Source organism: Macrotis lagotis, chromosome 1 (genome assembly GCF_037893015.1).
Source record: "Macrotis lagotis isolate mMagLag1 chromosome 1, bilby.v1.9.chrom.fasta, whole genome shotgun sequence".
Taxonomy (NCBI): Eukaryota; Metazoa; Chordata; class Mammalia; order Peramelemorphia; family Peramelidae; genus Macrotis; species Macrotis lagotis.
In genome coordinates this window covers 434,577,576-434,596,314 of record NC_133658.1, presented here as the reverse complement: position 1 = coordinate 434,596,314, position 18,739 = coordinate 434,577,576, and the positions used below count along the sequence as shown (strand labels likewise).

Here is an 18,739-nt window from a genome sequence, read left to right as displayed (position 1 = left end):
GAGGTCATTAGCCCCATCATGGGGATGCTTAGTCTGAGGCAGTCACCAAATGCTGAGTATCCTAAAAGGTCAGATAGAAGCTAATTCGATGAAGGTACAGGATCCAAAGAGATTGAATCAGTGAGGCACACAGTAAAAATAAGAATCATTTTACTGATTTATAAACACCTACTTAGCCAGGTTATACATAGGCAAGAACAGCTTTCAGGGTTCCCACCCAAAGGAACTCATCCAGTCATAACTGTCTGCACCAGAATCCACAGTCAGTCAGCTCAAAAGAACTACATACACTCTCTTCTGGCATTGGTTTACATGAGATATCCTGTAAAGTTGATGTGACTACAACTGGCCTGTTACCATTCTCAGTCCTTGTGACTAAGTGCTATCTAGTAGTATTTTAAATTACAAATACAGTGCAGTCCATTTAGCTCCTTAAGGTCCAAAACCTGGGCAAAAAAAATAAAATAACACGGAAGACACCCTGTCTTCACTTCCTGTTTCTGTTTGTGCATTTAGGAGAATACATCAAAACATGGCGGCCACGCTACTTCTTGCTAAAGAGTGATGGAACCTTCATTGGCTATAAGGAACGGCCACAGGACGTGGACCAGCGGGAGTCACCTCTCAACAACTTCTCAGTTGCACGTAAGTAGTTCCCTTAATTCTGACAAACTGACCCTTGTGTGTCCGCTATTCCTTTTGAGTACATTTTCTGCTGTTGGGTCTTTCCGACCTGTGTGATCTTGGGTAAGTCTCTTAAACACTTTGTTTCTCAGCCCCTACAAAAGGAGGGATTTGGATTAAATGAATTCTATGGCTTCTTTCATCAAGTTTCTATGAATAGATGAACTCTTCATCTCTAAGTGTCTGACTTTTGGACCTGATGTAGCCAAATCCCTCTGCAGTGTGGGACCAGGGCCTAAGTGGGAAATATGATGACCTTGAGGGGACAGAGTATAGGTGGGACATGACTTTGGAGTGACCACAGCACTCCTGGGGACCTTTGGTATTTTACCAGTCAACAGTGGGCTCCTAGAGACTCTTTTGAGAGCTCATTTCTATGTCTTTCCCATGGATGCTTGGTTTCTTACCCTGGAAGCATATCTTAAAACCTGGTCATTCTATTGACTGTCTTAAAATAGTTTTGTTTTTTCCCTCCTGTCTTTGTACTTTCACCTCTGTCTCTGCCACCTTGACACATTTAGAGAGATGCTACCAGCAAAGCCAGCTTAGTAGGCAGGCACTGGGGAGGGGTAAGATTGTCTGAATTGACATACCTTTCTTACTGCTTATTTTCCAGTCTTGTGTAAATAACTTTTGGATAATCTGGGGGTGGGGCTATTAAGAGATTTTTTTTTTTAAATTGCCTACCTATTTTTATCGGTGCCTTCTGCTAGTCAGGACTTGATATAGTAAGTGGCCTGTAGAGTCCTTGGGTGCCCATCAGAGAGAAGTACGTGTTCATGGGTGTGGGGGCGTGGGCCCTTCAGGAAGGTGGAGGTTCACTCTGTTCCTGCCCCAGGTTTCTGTTGGCAGGCTAGGCTAGGCTTTCCATCTGAATTTGGCAGGATTTTAGAACCTGGTTTTTCAGGCTTCCCTCTGCCCCTCCAGGGTTGTACTAGGAGAGGCAAAAGGAAGACTCAGAGTGCCCTCCTTGGAGTATTCTGTGGTTTGGCAGATTCTCCAGCTCAAACATCCCTAATACCAGTCCTGGCCAGAAATATATATGATGTGAGGAGGGGAGGGATTATGTAGATCCTGGCAGCAGACTTCCCACCCAGAGCTAGGGTAGGAGAGGTAGAAGGGCCCAGACCACTTCTCCATAGATCTTGTCAGTTTGCTGGTTTGGATACCCCACTTTCTTCTTCAGATTCCAGCCCTTAGCAGCAAACAAATATGTGGCAGTTTAGTAAGAAGAATCCTAAACTTGGAGCCAGGAGAGCTGTGTGGATCAAGCTTCTAAAAACAATCAGAAGTCAGAGGAGGAGACAGAGTCTTGACCTGAATTTTGAAAACTAAGTAGCATTCAGATAAGAAAAGATGACCAAAGAGGAGGGCATTCTAAGCTAGGAGATGTAGGCAGGAGTGTAGTATCTGGAGATCCAGGAGAACATCACTCTTCGAATTTAGATTTCAGAAGTATGTGGGGCTAGGGGCAATTAGGTGGTGCAGTGGATAGAACACTGGCCCTAAAGTCAGGAGGACCTGAGTTCGATTCTAACCTCGAACACTTAATAATTACCTAGCTGTGTGACTTTGGGCAAGTCATTGAACCTCATTGCCTTGTAAAAACAAAACAAAAAAAGCATATGGGAAGCCCAAAGCTGGTATTTTGGACTGTCTGTGTTTCTGTGTTCTGTGTTCTCCCAACCCCAAGTATCAGTTGGTTATTGGGTAATCCTTCTTTTACCCTATTGCCTCCACCCATCCGCCATTTTTTGTCCCACCTAGAGTCCAAACTAAGACATGATTATCACATTTCCCATCCCTGAGAAGAGAGTAAGAGGCTACCTTTTGCCCAGGTGGCAGTTTCTGTACCACAAGAGTGATAACTAATGAACCAATGAGGAAACAGACTTCAGAGAGTAACTCAGTTGTTTGTGAGTGACAGAAGTCAACTCTTTGTCCAAGTGGAAGAGAACAGGCTTGGAATATAGAGGGGGAAACAAGTCAAATGAGGGGGATGCAGCATGTGCAGAAATAAGACATGATGAGAGGTAGAAGGTGATGGACAGAGGAGAAAGAGTGTTCTAAGGGAGGAAATGTGCAGAGAAGATTCCAGGAGGAGATGTCTCCTGAGCTGAGCCTTCAAAGTAGGGGAGAGATTCCACCAGAGAAGAGATATGAAGCAAGAGGTGGCACAGTAGAATCAGACACAGGCAAGGGCAAGAGGAGAGTGGAAGGGAATGAGGGAAGGGCAAGATGGAGTTAATGACTCAGGGTCACAAGCCTTTTGGTTCTGAATGAAGAAGGGAGAAAGGAGGAGAAAGCATTTATGCAACCTCATTACATTTGTCTCCTTAACTATAGCTCAGACATCCCCAATAGGAGAGCCTTCTTCTTAGAAATGCCTAGAAGAGGGGAAAAGATTCCACAGTCTCACATCTTAAGAGTATGCTCTATGAGTCTCCAGCATAAAGTCAGCCCTAGTTCTTTCATACTGCAGTTTTATTCTGGTTCCTCTTTGTCTTAAAAGTTACAACATAGTACAAGCTTCTTTCTGGGCTTACAATGCTATTGTAAATTAGTTATATGCTAGTCTATCAGACAACAAACATTTTGTTGTTTTTGTTCAGTCATTTTTTGTGACCCCATTTGGGGGTTTCATGGCAAAGAATAAAGTGATTTGCCATTTCCTTCCCCAGTTCATTTTACAGATGAAGAAAGTGACATATACATGGTTAAGTGACTTGTTCAAGGTCACACAACTATTAGTGTCCGAGGACAGATTTAAATTCAGGAAGATGGGTGAAGGAGAATGTGTAAGTAATAGAGTACCTTGTTTCCAGAAACAGTTTTAAAGATACCACTTAAAACTGTGGAATTTTTTTCTGTATAATAATGATCATGTTAACAGTAGGTATTTACCTTGGACTTTAAAGTTTAGAATGTGATTCACTTTATCTTTTGATTTCATTCAGACTGAAAGCCTCTATAAGGTGATTATTTATAATGATTCCCAATTTTATGAATGCAAAAGCAGAGGTTGAATGGCTGTCTGTTCAACATTCTCATCACTATTCCATGAAGGAAGAGTCTATATACCATCCCTTTCTTTTCTTCTGGGCCTCAGTTTCTTCCTCTATAAAGTTTGCTTTCTGTGACTTCTTCTAGATCTATCATTGTATTAATCAGTGAGATGTTATCTCCATTTTAGAGATTATCTCAATTTTATAGAGGTTAGGGTATGTACTCAAGAGTCCCGAAAGGATTTGGTGGCAGAATCAAGCCCAAAACCCAGGTTTTCTGACTCTCAGCCCAAGGCTCCATCTGCCCCACTATTCCATCCCCATGTGCCCAGTGAATATCATTTACACATTCCAGTTTGGAACATCTTCTAAGACAGAGAGAAGGCTCTGCTCTTGGAAATTTTGTTGGTTAATGATGAGCAGGGCAATTAGGGGGTATATTGTTCATCAAACAAAAACCTTCCCTGTGACATGGTTGAATGATAGTGGTTATTAAATGATAAATCTCTATTATTCATCTTGCTGTAGTTAGAATTAGCAGTTGGAGAGGTATTTGTGGGAAAAGCTGATTTGATTTGGAAAAGGACGATTAGATTCTTCTCTCTCTTTCTCTCTGTAAGATTCTGTCTTTGTAAATCTGATGGATACAAGAGAATTAATTAGTGTGATGGTACAGGCAGGGGTGGGAAAAATCCAGTCCAAGGGCCATTTAAGGCCTGTGAAATCATTTGGTCTGTTGCTGCCATGGCAACTGCAGGCAGAACTTGAAATTCAATAAATCTAGGAACTTTTTTAGGGGTGAATTAGTTAAATGTATGACCAAATATAGCAGGCTAATTTTTAAGTTGATAATTTTGTATGACTCACAAATGATGTTAAAAATATCCAAATGACCCTTGGAAGAAGAAAAGGTTTTCCAGCCCTGGTGGAGTGGAAAGAGAGTTGAGTTTTACTACTTCTACTTATTAGCTATATGATCTTGGGCTAATAGGTTTATCTTTATGCCCTATTCTTCCTTACCTGGGAAATGGGGATAATTGATATTTAGACTGCCTGCCTCCCAGGGATATCATAAAGATACAGGGAACCAGGACAAAGAATAGGAACACAAATCTCATTCAGAACACCCAAGTATGAAGCCCAACTCCTAAAGGATCACCTGTGTGCAGAGAGGGAGATAGAGCAACTAACTGCCAACAAACTAGTTGAACTGATTTGTCAAATTTGGGAAGGGGACTAAAAGGAAATAAGACTAGAAAGATTGATGGAAATTCTCATGTGGAGGACTTTGAAATGCTAGTTGAAAATGAATTTTATCCAGGAGATGATAGAAGGATTTTGTGAAGGTGAGTGACATAACTGATCTGTGTTTGGAGAATATATTAGTTTGTTGGGTGTGCCAAGGATGAATAGGAGAAGGGTGAAAAGGGCTTGAGGCAGGGAGACCACTCAGGGTATTTAGAGTAGTTCAGGCTAGAGGGGTTAGACTCATTGATTTTTAAGATTCCTTCCACTCCTGAATGCTGTGTTTCTACAGTCCTGGCCATTGGCCTGACTGACAGGAGAGGAGCCCATTTTGTTTGGCTCTGTCCTGATGGTCAGAGCTCCAGGCTTTCACAACTGAGAACCCTCCTTTGCTATCTGCCTGACCACTGGCATTGGGGTTGGTCCCTCTCCACTCCCCTTCTGAGTATAGGGAGAAATGAGCTTGTATATGTCCAGGAGTAACTTGGGGTCCATCCTTGTAACTAGATCTTAACCCTTCTTCTAGGGCCCTATTTAAATAATTTCTCTTCTAAAAAAAGCCATCTTGGACCCTAGCAGTGCTTAGAGTTCTCTCCTTCCATGGCTTTTACTTTGATACTTATGCCTCTAGTTTCTCCCTAATCATAGATCGATTGCCCCAATAGTGTTATCTTTTTTCCCCTCTCAGATATGACTTCCCCAGTCACATTGTGACCACCCAAGGACTGGCTTAATAATGTTCCATTTTTGGTCTCAGCTGCTGAAGTACCAAACTCATTGTAAGGTCACAGTAAATGTTTAATTGGACAAATCCTTCAACTGCTTTGTTCTTAATTCTGCTAGGGATTGAGAGAGAGAGAATAGCCCCTCACCCTCGGCGAGTTCAACTTTCCTAGGAGATTTGAGGAAGTCTTGAACCACAGCGCTTTTGTCTGATGGAGCAGTCAAAGATGATGCCCTGGAGGAGGGCCCCCAGAATGAGACCTGAATAGATGGGTAGGATTTGATGATAGCAGGAGTCTGCTTGAGTTTTGGACAGGTAGCCAGAGGAATTTTTAGCAATGCACAGTTTGGAATATCATGCTTGGTGGAGGGTCCTTGTGAGCATTCTGTCCATCCCCCCTCCTCTTCTCCCTACTCCTGGGGTTGGGAGGTGGGGGGGTGGGGTGAGCATTGCAGCACGCCAGTGACTCTTGTCTGCAGCCTGGCTTGGTTCTCCTCTGTTCAGTGAGTTCTCAGTTCATTTACGGACTCTGTGATCCCTACAGCAGCTGGTTGAGCTGGGGAGTCAGGCAGGCTCTGAAGGGCAACCAGGGAGTTTATTCAATATCTGATGTGTGTCCCTGACCCTTGGGGCCCCTCTGGAAGGTCAGTTCCCATGCCCTGAAAAGCCCCTAACCTGCCTGGTTGCTAGTGCTTGAGATGGAATTCCAGACATTCTCTGCAGACAGCCTGGATTCCCCAGGCAGGGCCCCCCGTCCTGATCCTCAAGAGTTTCTCTCCCAGGTTCTGATCTGGTGAGGGGAGGGTGTGTTAAAAATCTTGGAATTTTTAATTTATTCAAAAAGCCTCTCCATATCCCCTCCCCCTCCCACCCTTTTCTTGGATGTCATGTGCTGGATGAGTCTTTATAGGACTAAGGGCAGGTGGGGAAGGATTCCTTCTAGTCTCGTGTGTGGTTATCAGAGAGCCCTCCACCTCCCATGGCATTTGATCTTTCCAGTGCTTAGACAGAATAGATGTTCAGAGTAGCAACCATAGCTCCCAGTTTTGGGGGACTTTAGAGACTCTTTCCTCATGTGACATGTCACATCTAATAGATGATTACAGTAATAAGGGTTTGGACTGAATTAACATAAAAACAGGTAAGTTTGGATAACAAATCCCTGGTGAATTCAGTTCAATGAACCTCTCACGGATTCTTATTCAGGTATAGGTTGGAGCTGTTACCATCCGTCAGATGCCTTGGGTGAGAGCCAGAGGAGATACAAATTTTCAGGCAGATATGGGCTATACTCTCATGGAGCTAGCAGTTTAATAGAGTAAAATGCATGCTAAAGGGGTACATACAAAGTAGAGGGTGAGGGGATGGGAGGAGGGAAATTGTTGATTCAAGGGATAAGGTCTTCCTGGAGAGAGGAGGCATCTGAAAGGTGGGTAGGAATTTGGCAGTTGGAGAAGAGAAAGTTGAGGCTTAGGAAATAGCAAAGGCATTGAGGTAAGAGAGACCAGGGTACATTAAGGGAGGAAAAGAGGAATGTCTTACCCAGAGTCACCCAACTAATAAGAGGCAGAGCTAGAATTTGAACTAAACTTCCTAACTCTAAATCCATTACTCTTTTTATCAGCATTTCCTTCTTGTTCCCCTTCCCCCTTAACTATCCTATTTTTCCCTGGCTGTAAGTGTGTATGAATACATGTTCATAGGTCCTATACTTGCTAACAGGTTCATACATGTGTGCAGGTTATTAGGAAGTCTAAGGGTTCCTGTTTGGGTCTTGGGTTAGGGAGATGAGAAGGGTGGGGTAGCATTTAGGTGTTCACTCCTAGAAGAGCCAGTGTGTCAACATGAATAAAATCTCTGGCCTTATGGCAAGTAGGAGTATAGCATGAGGCACATTAACAGATGAGGATACTGAGGTTCAGTAATTTGCTCAGGGTTACAAGTTGATAAGAACTGGAGCAGGTTATTAGAACCCAATCTCCTGATTCCAAATTCCATTATTTTTCCCTCTCTGCCTTGCCAACAGGTGCATCCATCTCTGATTTTGTAACATTTCGTGGGGAAGAATCTTCTAATGTGGTTTCCTCCAAGTCTGAATTCTGACTGAGAGCTGGTGTGGCTATCAAGACCCAGGGTGGGTCATGGATGTTATCAGAGAATTTAGTGCTAGAAGGATCTTTTCATTTGATCCTAGTGGCATGTGGGTCTCAAAGAAGGGAAGGACTCTCCCAAGTTCTCACAGCTAGTTTGGGGGCAGAGTCAGATTAAAAACTTTAGGTTCAATGAGATCTAGTGCCTTTTCTCCTTGATCTATTGGGTCTGTTTCTTTGACTGCTGTGTGACCTGAAGAGCCCCAATTCCTCCCAGTCCCATAGGGGACCATAGACCCAGTGTGTTTGTCCAGGACCCCTGGCTTCTCAGCCCCTCCCTCCCCTGAACTGCGCACAGACGGTTTCTGTGCCTCCCTGAGGAGTGTACAAGGAACATTCCCTGGCTGATGAATCGAAGCCACTCGAGGGATTGGAATAAAGACAAATGATTATTTAAACCTGCTTACATACCGTGACTTCTTTTCCTTGACTGTGGTAGAATGCCAGCTGATGAAGACAGAGCGACCCAAACCCAATACATTCATCATTCGCTGCCTGCAGTGGACCACGGTAATTGAGAGAACGTTTCACGTGGAGACCCCTGAGGAGCGGTATGTTTCATTCATGTTTAATAGAGAAACCCCTCCCAGAGACAGATGGGGGGGGGGCAAGAAGAAGAAAGAAAAGAGGAAGGTGAATTATACAAAGTTCCAGATTTTGAGTCAGAGTGCCTGGGCAAGTCATGTCCCTTCTCTGGATCTCCATTTTCTCCTCTTAAAAATGGAGTTGGACTCATTAGCAAGAACCTTGCCAATTCCAATTCTCATTTGAGCCTCTGATTCTACAGTGGCTTGACATGCCTCATTAGGTGCATGCTCCTCTGGACTGGGCCATCTTAGGGGATCCACTGGTTCCATTCTTCTTCCTCCCCTTTTCACCATAAGCCCCTAAAGAATGCCCCAATTTACAGATAAGGAAGCTGAGTCTTAGAGAAAAGAAGGGACTCCTCTGAAGTTACACAGTAAGGCAGTAGTAGAGCCCAGATACCCTGAGTCTCAGTACAGGGCTCTTTCTGCCAGCACCATCCCTGGCAGGCAGTCATCCAGCCTTTGCTTGAATATCTCCAGGGGCAGGGAACTCACTACCAGTTCTTTTTCCCTTTCCATTTACCCTAGCCCTAACTTATAGAGCCCAATAGAACAAATCCATCTTGGGGGGAATTTGAGACCCAGAGCTAATCATGTTTACTCCCATTCCAGTCTGGAATAATCCCTTTCTAATCATATTCTAATCTAGAACAGTATATTTCTCTTATTCACCCAACCATGCTCTGATTTGTATTACATTTCATGTATATATGTATTTCTTATATACAAATGGGGACTGTCTTTTTACCTTTTACCTGCTTCAGTAGAAAGTCTCTAATATTTAGAGAATGCAATGAATATCTCTGAGTAGAGAGTTTTCCATAGCAGGAAGTCATTAAACTGTCAGACAGATTCTAAAGGAGATTTTGGCTTTGGCATAGCTTGGGCTGTTTTTTAATATTTGGGTATAACTAAGATTCTGAAATTGTGGCCTCTTTGTCAAGCACCACCCAACAAATAGCCTAGCACTCAGATCTAATGAAACAATATATGTAAAGTGTTTTGAGGCTGTTTAAGGACTAGGTAACTGTTAGCTATGATTTGTTGTTAGTGAATGAATGAATAAATCCAGAGGGGTCAAACAGAGAGAACACATGATACCTGGGCAGCACCTGGGGCAGGGGGAGGTATTGCCCTGTGGCGGGGAAGGTAGCCTGACTCCTCCCTTCCATGACCCCTTTCAGGGAAGAATGGACCAAAGCCATACAGATGGTGGCTGACAGCCTGAAAAAGCAAGAAGAAGAACTGATGGACTTCCGATCAGGTTCTCCCAGTGACAATTCTGGGGCTGAAGAGATGGAGGTGTCCACAACAAAACCCAAACACAAAGTGGTGAGGATGAGTGAGCTCCCATTTTGTTCCCTCTGAGAGACAGTGGCTATGCAAGTATCAGGTCATGGTCTTGGTGGCTGACACGAGCTCTGTGACAGTGAAGACTTTGTCTTCATCCTCCCCTCTTGCTTTCCTCTCCAGCCTAATTTTTAAATTTGAATTTTAAGTCATTTAATATTTGGTTAAAGCATATTGGAGAAAGCTCTCTGGCCTCCCCTTACCCCTGGGCTCTTGTGGAAAAGCTTCTGGGTGACTAGAGCAGCTCTGGTCTCTGGAGAGAGACCTGCCTGGTGCTGTGAAAGCTGTTTCAAGGGCGGCAGGGGTCCTCATCTTGTCCTTGATACTCCAAGAGTGGTTTCCAAGGGAGAAGCTATGGTTTTGCCACCTGGCTTTCTCTCTAGCAATTTATTTTTAGTTGTGGTGTGAGGCTCTGCTACATCTTAAAACAGAAGCCCCCTGAGTGCATGCCTTCCTATTTAGCCATTTCTGACTCTGTGCCAATCCAAAATTCCCTTCCAGACAATGAATGAGTTTGAATATCTAAAGCTGCTGGGCAAAGGCACCTTTGGAAAGGTGATCCTAGTGAAGGAGAAGGCAACTGGGCGATACTATGCCATGAAGATCCTCAAGAAGGAAGTGATCGTGGCCAAGGTGATCCAGGGCCTCTGTCTGGGGGGGGGATGGGGGGAAGAAAATAGGGTTCCCTTAGGCCATTTGGAGATGCAGGGTGGAAGAGTGCTACCTATCTTGGGTCTTCTCTTGCAGGATGAGGTAGCGCATACACTTACGGAGAACCGAGTCTTACAGAACTCAAGACATCCGTTCCTGACGGTAAGTGTTGACCTTCTCAACATGAGTTAGGGTGCATAAAGCCATCTCCCCACCACTCTACCTAGTGTCAGTGAAGGACCAAGCTATCTCTTCTTTTGTTGACTTAAGAGGTTTTTATTTTAACATGAAAAACTTTTTCAAAAATTATTTTATTTTACATGTAAAAACTATTTTTTTAACATTCATTTATTGAAACCCCTTCCCTTTTTTAAAAAGACACTTGATTTATTTTTTCCTGTCATTTCTTGGTAATCTATCTCTACCTTCCCTTCCACCTCATAGCAAAGATAATATAATCAAGAAAAATAAACTGGTATATGGCAGTCTGACAAAGTACAACTCTTTTCACACCGGTGGACAACCATCCCTCTTCCAGGAGGTGTGGGGCTTTTATTTTATGGCTGATTCTGTGGGGTCGAGAGTAGGGGATGCATTTGATCAGAATTCTAAAGTCAAAACTGCTTTTAAATGATAATGATTTTACTTCTCTTCATATTAATGGTTTGTAAAAAAGGCTTCTGGCCCAAATGTGGGTTGTGACAGAAAATCATCAAGTTACCTTGAGAATCTAAGATTCTAGTTGAGAGTTCAAATGGATCATTTGGGATGTGGGATCATGGGGGAGGGGGGGGCTAGAGAGAGAGAGGAGAGAGACTTTATTGTCGAAATAGAAATGATGGAAATTTTGGTAGGGAGTAAAACCTTCATCTTAGAATTTACAGTAAAGAGGTAGGGGAAAATAGGCATAATCTGACATTCATCCTAGAGTCTGGGAGAGCAGACTTCACAGAGTCCACAGGAGGATAGATAGAATTCCATGAACTACAATTCTGTACAAAGACATCAACCTTGGTGGGGTCAGAAACCCACAAGAATGAAAATCTGAAGCCATAAACATATAATTGAGATAAGAAGAAAAGCATGTTTGTTGCCTACAAAGAAAGATGTTGGATGCCCAGGAAACTCAGCTAATTTAGGTTTTTGGTAGATGTATACAGAAGATAAGGAAAACTTAAAAGAAACTTGGAAGAGAACTTTTAAAAGGTATCAGAAGTGTGACAACTTATGAAGAACTGAGGCTGCCAAGGAATATTAAAATATTTTATTTATAGTTAGATCCCCCTGATTAGTTCTGGTAATGAAATCCACAAACTAGTCTCATTATTTCATTTTGCACTGCAGATTTCCATTGGCCTTGGAACCAGTGACCATGTTTATATATCAATTCTATAAATACATCATATCTTTCTCTAATAGATATATCTATATATCTATTATATACTAGATATGCCTATTATATAGATAAACCCAGTTTATATAAATGTACCTGTATTTTAAACTGTTGAGGAAAAAAGTTTAGAGAGAGAGAGGTCTCTAATGGAGTGTACTGAAGATTTGTGTTCAGTGCTGTGCTGTTTATAATTTGAACCAGTTAACTTGGATAAATGTGTAGGTTGTAGATTTATCAAATTTAACACTGCAAGAAGTTAGCAGAGATAGCTAACACATTGAACATAAAAAGTATAATCCACAAAATTCTCAACAGGTCAGAAAGGTAAGCCGATTTTACTAAGAACTTAATTCTTATTACAATCAATATGGGTTATATAAAGATAACTCTAATGGAATAAACATAATGTAATAGGGATGAATAGAAGTGGAATTTAAGAAGTGAAAATGTAAAATTATTTTGTTGAGTTAAGGAAATAATAGCTTCAATGCCATTTGAGTGAACTGCAAGTTCTTTATGGGTCAGGAATACAATTTGGCAGCCAGAAAAGTTAATGGGATTTTAGGCTGCATTCAGAGTTACAATTGTCCAGGATATGAGAGGTAATAGTTGTCTAACTCTACTCTAGTCAGACAATGTGTGGCGTTCTGCTTTCATTTCTGGAAATCCATTTTAGGGAGGGCTTAGAAAATGTGGAGAAGTATTTAGTAGAGGGGGACCAGGATGGGATGAAGAGTGGAAGATCAGCTGAAGTGACTTGGGGGTTGTTTACCTATTTAACCTTGAGGGAACCCATGGGTAGAATGCTGGGCCTCCAATTAGCAAGACTCAAGTTCAAATCTGACTTGTGTGGTCCTGAGCAAGCCACTTAACCTCTATCTGCCCCAGTTTCTTCATCCGTAAAATGAGGTTAATAAGAGCGCCCACCTCCTAAGGTTGTTGTGAGGATCAAATGAAATAAAGTATAAACATTTTATAGTAAGATATAGGACCTGTGCTAATGCCTTACTTTTTTGGAAAGGACAAGATCTGAGAGGTGAGGTGACATTGTAGCTTTCTTCAAATATTTGAATGACTCACAGGTAGAATTAGACTTATTTTCCTTAGCCTGAGAGGCAGGATGGAAGCTGTTGAAAATTGCAAGGTGGCAGATTTGGACTCCATATAAGAAAAACCTCTAGTGATTCAAGCTGTCCTGAAGCTGCTTTTGGAGTTGTGATAAGGATGCCATCACTAAAGATCTTCCATTAAATCTTTGGAAGTGGCCTCTTTGGTGGGGGGGGATTTGTAGAGAGGATTCTTGATTATAAGTTAAACTGGAGAGACGCCAAGCTCCCTCTTTTCCACTGTTGAGGTTCTATGTGTCTGTATATAGCAAGTCACTTAAAAAAATTTTTTTTTTATTTATTTAAGGCAATGGGGTTAAGTGACTTGCCAAGGTTACACAACTAGGCAATTATTAAGTGTCTGAGGCTGGATTTTAACTTGGGTCCTCCTGACTCCAGGGTGGTGCTCTATCCACTGTGCACCTAGCTGCTCCCAGCAAGTCACTTTCGTATAATAGATAGAGGCAACATGGGGTGGTGGAGTCAGAAAACTTGGGTTTGAATCTCAACTTGAACTCTCAGTCATGTGAACCTGAAACGGTGCACTTTCCTCATCTATAAATGAAGTTGTTAATGAGAATGGTAATATCTGTACTTTCTGCCTCACAAGATGGTTATGAGAAAATTAGCCTATATTAAAATGTGAGAGAGAGGGCTAGGCCTTGAGACAAGTGATATAATTAAAGTAGGGAACTGTGGCACATCATTTCTTTTCTCCACTTTTCTCTGAGGAACTTCTCCAAATTCTGGTCAGTCTCTTCTCTGCAAATTAGATAAGTTATAGAGAGTTGCCTTGTCCTAGGTTTACACTGGCAGTTTTTGTCAGAAGCAGGACTTGAACCTTGTTGTCTATCTATTATGTTATGCTGCCTTTCATAAAAATTTGTGAAGTATATATATTTACATATATTCACATACACTTATACATAAACTTATTTTTAATTATTGGGACAGCTAAGTGGCACAGTAGATAGAGTATTAGATCCAGAGTTAGAAAGGCCTGAGTTCAAAGCCAGCCTCAGACACTTAGTAACTGTAATCCCATTTGCCTCAGTTTCCTCATCTGTAAAAATGAGTTGGAAAAGAAAATGACAAGCCATTCCAATATCTTTGTCAAGAAAACTGAAAATGGGATCATGAAGAGTTGCACCTACATAGGAGGCTAATAATGCCTTTGAAGAAGGAAGAACAATCGACAGTTGTATGGTCTTCCTTTGAGCTTCCATTAGTAAGAATAATCCACTGAAGGACCCACTTTACATCATAGTTCATAACACAACTGACTAGGAAAGCCCTTACTTTAAAAGAAGGTGAAAAAAAACCCTGAGAAGATGTAAAATGAACAATTAGGCAAATCCTTGACTGATCCAGTATTAATGTCACACTTTTACCCTGAGGTACTCTAGGACACAGGTGAAAGATCTGAGAATCTCTGGGTACCATATTAGCAGCAGAACCTGAAAGGAAGGATCAAAATACCTACCCTCAGATGTTCTCCATTCATTCTGCTTTCACTGGCCTCCTGCTATATTGAGTTATTGGCAGTCTGGCTCCCTAATGATATGCTTTGTATACCAAACCAACAGCCTGACTCTCTCAGCTTCAATCGGGCATCTTGGAAGTGGCTATTGGCCACCCCACAGTCCACAAAGGGAGGGAACCAATAGCTACAATCTTTTGGCTCAAGCCTGCCTGAGTTGAGATTAGTAGCTACACTCCCAGACTGTGCCCTTGTTTGTATTTCCCTTCCAAGTCTCTTTAAAGAACAAGACTACTAACTATATTATGCTCTGTTAGTCCATCCAAACACTAGTTAGACTATTCTTGAAAAAACTACAGGTGGTATTTGCCTTTAATTTCCATAAACAAAGATCAAAGACAAAAAAGTCATAGGAAAATGGCAAAAAGAAGCTCTGTCGGCTTATGCATCAGTCACCGTTAGGTCCCAGGGCTCTGATAGGCAGTAGCTAACAGATCAACAACACTTCCTGCCATCCCAGGGAACCAGACTTATCTGTTCCCCAGCTAACCTTCTTTGCCCCACAGCTCAGATCCCACAGGACAAAGGATAACAAGTAGAGGGTGACCCCTCAGAGTCCCACCTCTGCTGGAGATATTCCAGAACTCTCCTCTCCTCTAACCTTTGAACCCACTGTCTTCTTGGAAATGGATGATACGCCTTGCCATTGTTCTCTAAGATCCAAGGAGCCTTGTCACCTGCCCTGCTACTTCCCTGCCTAAATATTACTTGGTCTTTCCACCTCCCTGCTACTTCCTTGCCTAAGTACTGCCTGGTCTTTCCAGGAAGGAAGACCTGAATTCAAATCTAGCCTCAGATACTTGCACTTAGTAACTTCTTAATAAATTCTTTTCTATTATATTCCATAAAATAAACCATTAATACAATGAAAAAAATGACTTAGAGGTAAGAAATGTGGGCTTGAATTCTGGCTTATATCACATAGAATCAGAAATGGGAGGACTCTTGGGAGATGAGTTGGTTTATTTTCATCATTTTATGGAGTGGACGAAACTGGTCTACCTAAGTGGAAGAGACTTGGTCCAAGGGGGTACACCGAGTCAGGGACAGAAGTGGGACCGGAACCTAGGCATCTGGGGCTCTTTTCATTATATAGCACATTATTTCCTCTAACTAGTTGGATTAGTTACAGGACCAAATAATTTCTCTTTGCTGAGGCAGTTTCTTCCTCTGATACTATTTACATTACCATTCTTATGGGGTATTGTGAAAAAAAGAGTTTGGTAACTAAAACATTCAGCTGTTTTTCAGTTATATCTGACTCTTTGTGACTGTGTTTTGGGTTTTCTTGGCAGAGATACTGGAGAGGTTTGCCATTTCCTCTTCTAGTTCATTTTGCAGATGAGGAAACTGAGGCAAACAGGTTTAGTGACTTTCCCAGGATCACAGAGAGCTAGTATCTGAGGCCAGATTTGAACTCATTAAGATGAACCTTCCTGACTCCAGGTCTTGTAGTCCACCTTATTTTATTGCTGAGCTTCTTTTTTTTTTGTTTTGTTCTGTATTCGGCTTACCACTAAGCTGCCCTGTGTTCAGAGTTTAGTCATAATCAAAAGTTAACAGATCTTTTCTGAGCTCCCCCCCCCTTTTTTTTTTGTTTGCTTTGTATTCAAGAGCTAGAAGAGGAAGAGTCCCTGCCTTTGCTTCCAGGGAGCTCATAATCTCAATGGGAGAGGAAATGTACACACATATAGGGTGCCATGGGCCTCTGTGTAAATGAGGGTTGACTAGTGAGTTCAGCTTTAGAGTTAGCAGGACCCGAGGTAGAGGCCAAGCTTGGCTACCTGTGTCACCTGAGCAAGTGATTTCTGGGCCTTAGTGTCCTCATTTATAAAACAAAGGAAGGTGGGACTAGCAGGTCTGTAATAATCTTTCTTTCTCAGAATGTCTGATCTTGTCTCTTTTTAGGCACTGAAGTATTCCTTCCAGACGCATGACCGTCTCTGCTTCGTGATGGAGTATGCCAATGGAGGAGAGGTAAGGAGATCACAGCCCTGACAGGTATGGGTGTGGATATGAGGCGATGTTCATTGCAGCCAGTGTCACTGCCTACCTGCTGTGTATCAAGAACTGTGCCAGATACTGAGGGAGAGGAAAAACTTAGAGACGTGGTCCCCTTCCTCGTCTTGCTCCAGGTAGCTATGATAAACATTGTTACAGAACAGATGCATTGGGGCAAACTTCCTGAATAAGGATGCTGTGACATCTCAGGGGCAAGTTATTTCTCTCTCTTTTTTTGCAAGGCAAATGGGGTTAAGTGGCTTGCCCAAGGACACACAGCTAGGTAATTATTAAGTGTCTGAGGCTGGATTTGAACTCAGATACTCTTGACTCCAGGGCTGGTACTCCATCCACTGCCGCCCCTGCAAGTTATTTCTCATCAAGGATATGAGTTGACCTCCAATTGGAAATCCAGCAGGTGAAGAAGGGGAGGAGAGTCATTCCAGGTGTAGAAAACTGAAGAAAGGCATGGGGGTGAGACTGCACCTAGCTTTTGGGGGATGGTAGAGAGTAGTCCAGTTTGGTTGATGCATAAACAACTGGCCTTAGAGTTAGAAAGACCTGAATTCAAATTTAGTCTTAGAAACTCACTAGTTCTGAGACCCTGGGCAAGTCACTTCATCTCTGTTTACTCAGTTTCTTCACCTGTAAAAAAAAATCTGCTAGGGAGGGTAATGGTGAGGATCAAAAGATATAATTGTAAAGCACTTATCACAGTGCCCAGGACATAATAAATGCTAACTAGTGTTATTATTGACTGTTTGGAGAAAGGATCGTTGGAGCTATAAGGTAAAGATGACTGGAATGTTTTCAGATTGCGGAGGACCTCAGATGAACTTGAACTTGATTAGGCAGTAGGGAGCCACAGAATGTTTAAAGCAGAATGATATGACAAATAATGCAGAAGGAAAATAGGTGCCATGTGAAGAATAAATTGGAACAGGGAAAGGGTAGATGTTCTCTATCCCCTCAGCTTCAGAAATATTTCACTTTCTGATTCTTATTAGCCTGTTCCATTACAGGAAGCAGTTACATTCTGCTGATTAATGTTCTGAAATAGAAACTTACCAGATGTGACTGGGATAGAGTCAGTTCTCTTATCCATGGGATCTTTTCTTCTTTTCTTTTCTTTTCTTTTCTTTTCTTTTCTTTTCTTTTCTCTTCTTTTCTCTTCTTTTCTCTTCTTTTCTCTTCTTGTATTTTCTTGTATTTTCTTGTATTTTCTTTTCTTGTATCTTCTTTTTTTATAGTTTTACTTGAGGTGCTGCTTTCCCTCCCCAACTCCCAGGGGTTTAGAGTCCATTGAGAGAATTTAATGACATCCAGTCTACTTATTGCCTAATAAAGATATTTGCCAGGTTTAGAAATAGGTTAAAGGCAGATAAGTGGTACAGGGGAATAGAGCACTGGGCCTGGAGTCAGGAAGACTTGGGTCCAAATCTAGCCTCAGGCTCTTAATAGCTGAATAACCTTGGACCAGTCACTTCATCTCTTTCTGCCTCAGTTTCCTCCACTGTAAAATGGGAATGATAATAATAACAGTCCCTATCTCCCAAGGTTATTATGTGGATCAAGTAAGATAATATTTGTAAAGCACTTAGCAAAGTGCCTGACTTAACAAATGTTTCCTCCTTTGCCTTTTCTTCCTCAATGTTGAACCTGTGGGAAGAAGAAGAAGTAAAACTCTGTGGTAGAATAGCTCTCCCTCAGGGCCCCTGGAGGGTGTGGGAAGGGGAGTTGTGCTTTAAATGCAGTTTTTTTTAAAAGCAAAATAGACTGTATTAGGATTTGATATTATCAAGATCAATAGATTTTGTGATGTTAGTGCAAAAAGAGTTGTGTAAAAAGTTTATCTCTCTGCTCTGACATTTAATAGTTTGTGGGGTTTTTTTGTTTTTATGTTTTTTTTCCTAATCTGTAAAATAGAGCTGATGATGCTGGAACTACCTCCTTCATAGAGAGGTTACAGGTTCCAAGGAAAGTGCTCTCTAAAACTCGAGACACTATAGAAATGGAAGTCTTTCTTCCCTTTGTTTAAAAATGTTCTATTAGAGATAGGGTTTGCTTGCTGCCCAGGACCCCCTTCAGCAAGAAGGGAAACTTCCTCTGAAGCCTCCTGAGGCCAAGTTAGTTTCTCTACTGTGCCCTTCTTCCCAGCATGCTGGGCTAAAGGTTTCTGGGCTTAGGACTCTGAATGCTGACTAGAGCTTCCTCTCCCAGGACTCATTTTTAGCCTAGTTGGTCACGTGGACAGTACTTGAATGTACAGAGTGCCCTTTCTAGTAGCCCCTTCACAGAGGTTT

General features: G+C 42.1%; 1 protein-coding gene across 2 annotated transcripts in view; it reads left to right on the top strand.

Moving 5' to 3' along the window:
• Positions 1-18,739, top strand: part of AKT1 (AKT serine/threonine kinase 1) — a 139,002-nt gene that overhangs the window by 74,228 nt on the left and 46,035 nt on the right. For both annotated transcript variants that reach the window (XM_074213234.1, XM_074213235.1), the window contains exons 3-8: positions 517-645; positions 8,248-8,359; positions 9,580-9,727; positions 10,247-10,378; positions 10,493-10,558; positions 16,344-16,412. In XM_074213234.1, the coding sequence (XP_074069335.1) occupies positions 517-645; positions 8,248-8,359; positions 9,580-9,727; positions 10,247-10,378; positions 10,493-10,558; positions 16,344-16,412 (656 nt within the window). The remainder of the gene's footprint in view (positions 1-516; positions 646-8,247; positions 8,360-9,579; positions 9,728-10,246; positions 10,379-10,492; positions 10,559-16,343; positions 16,413-18,739) is intronic.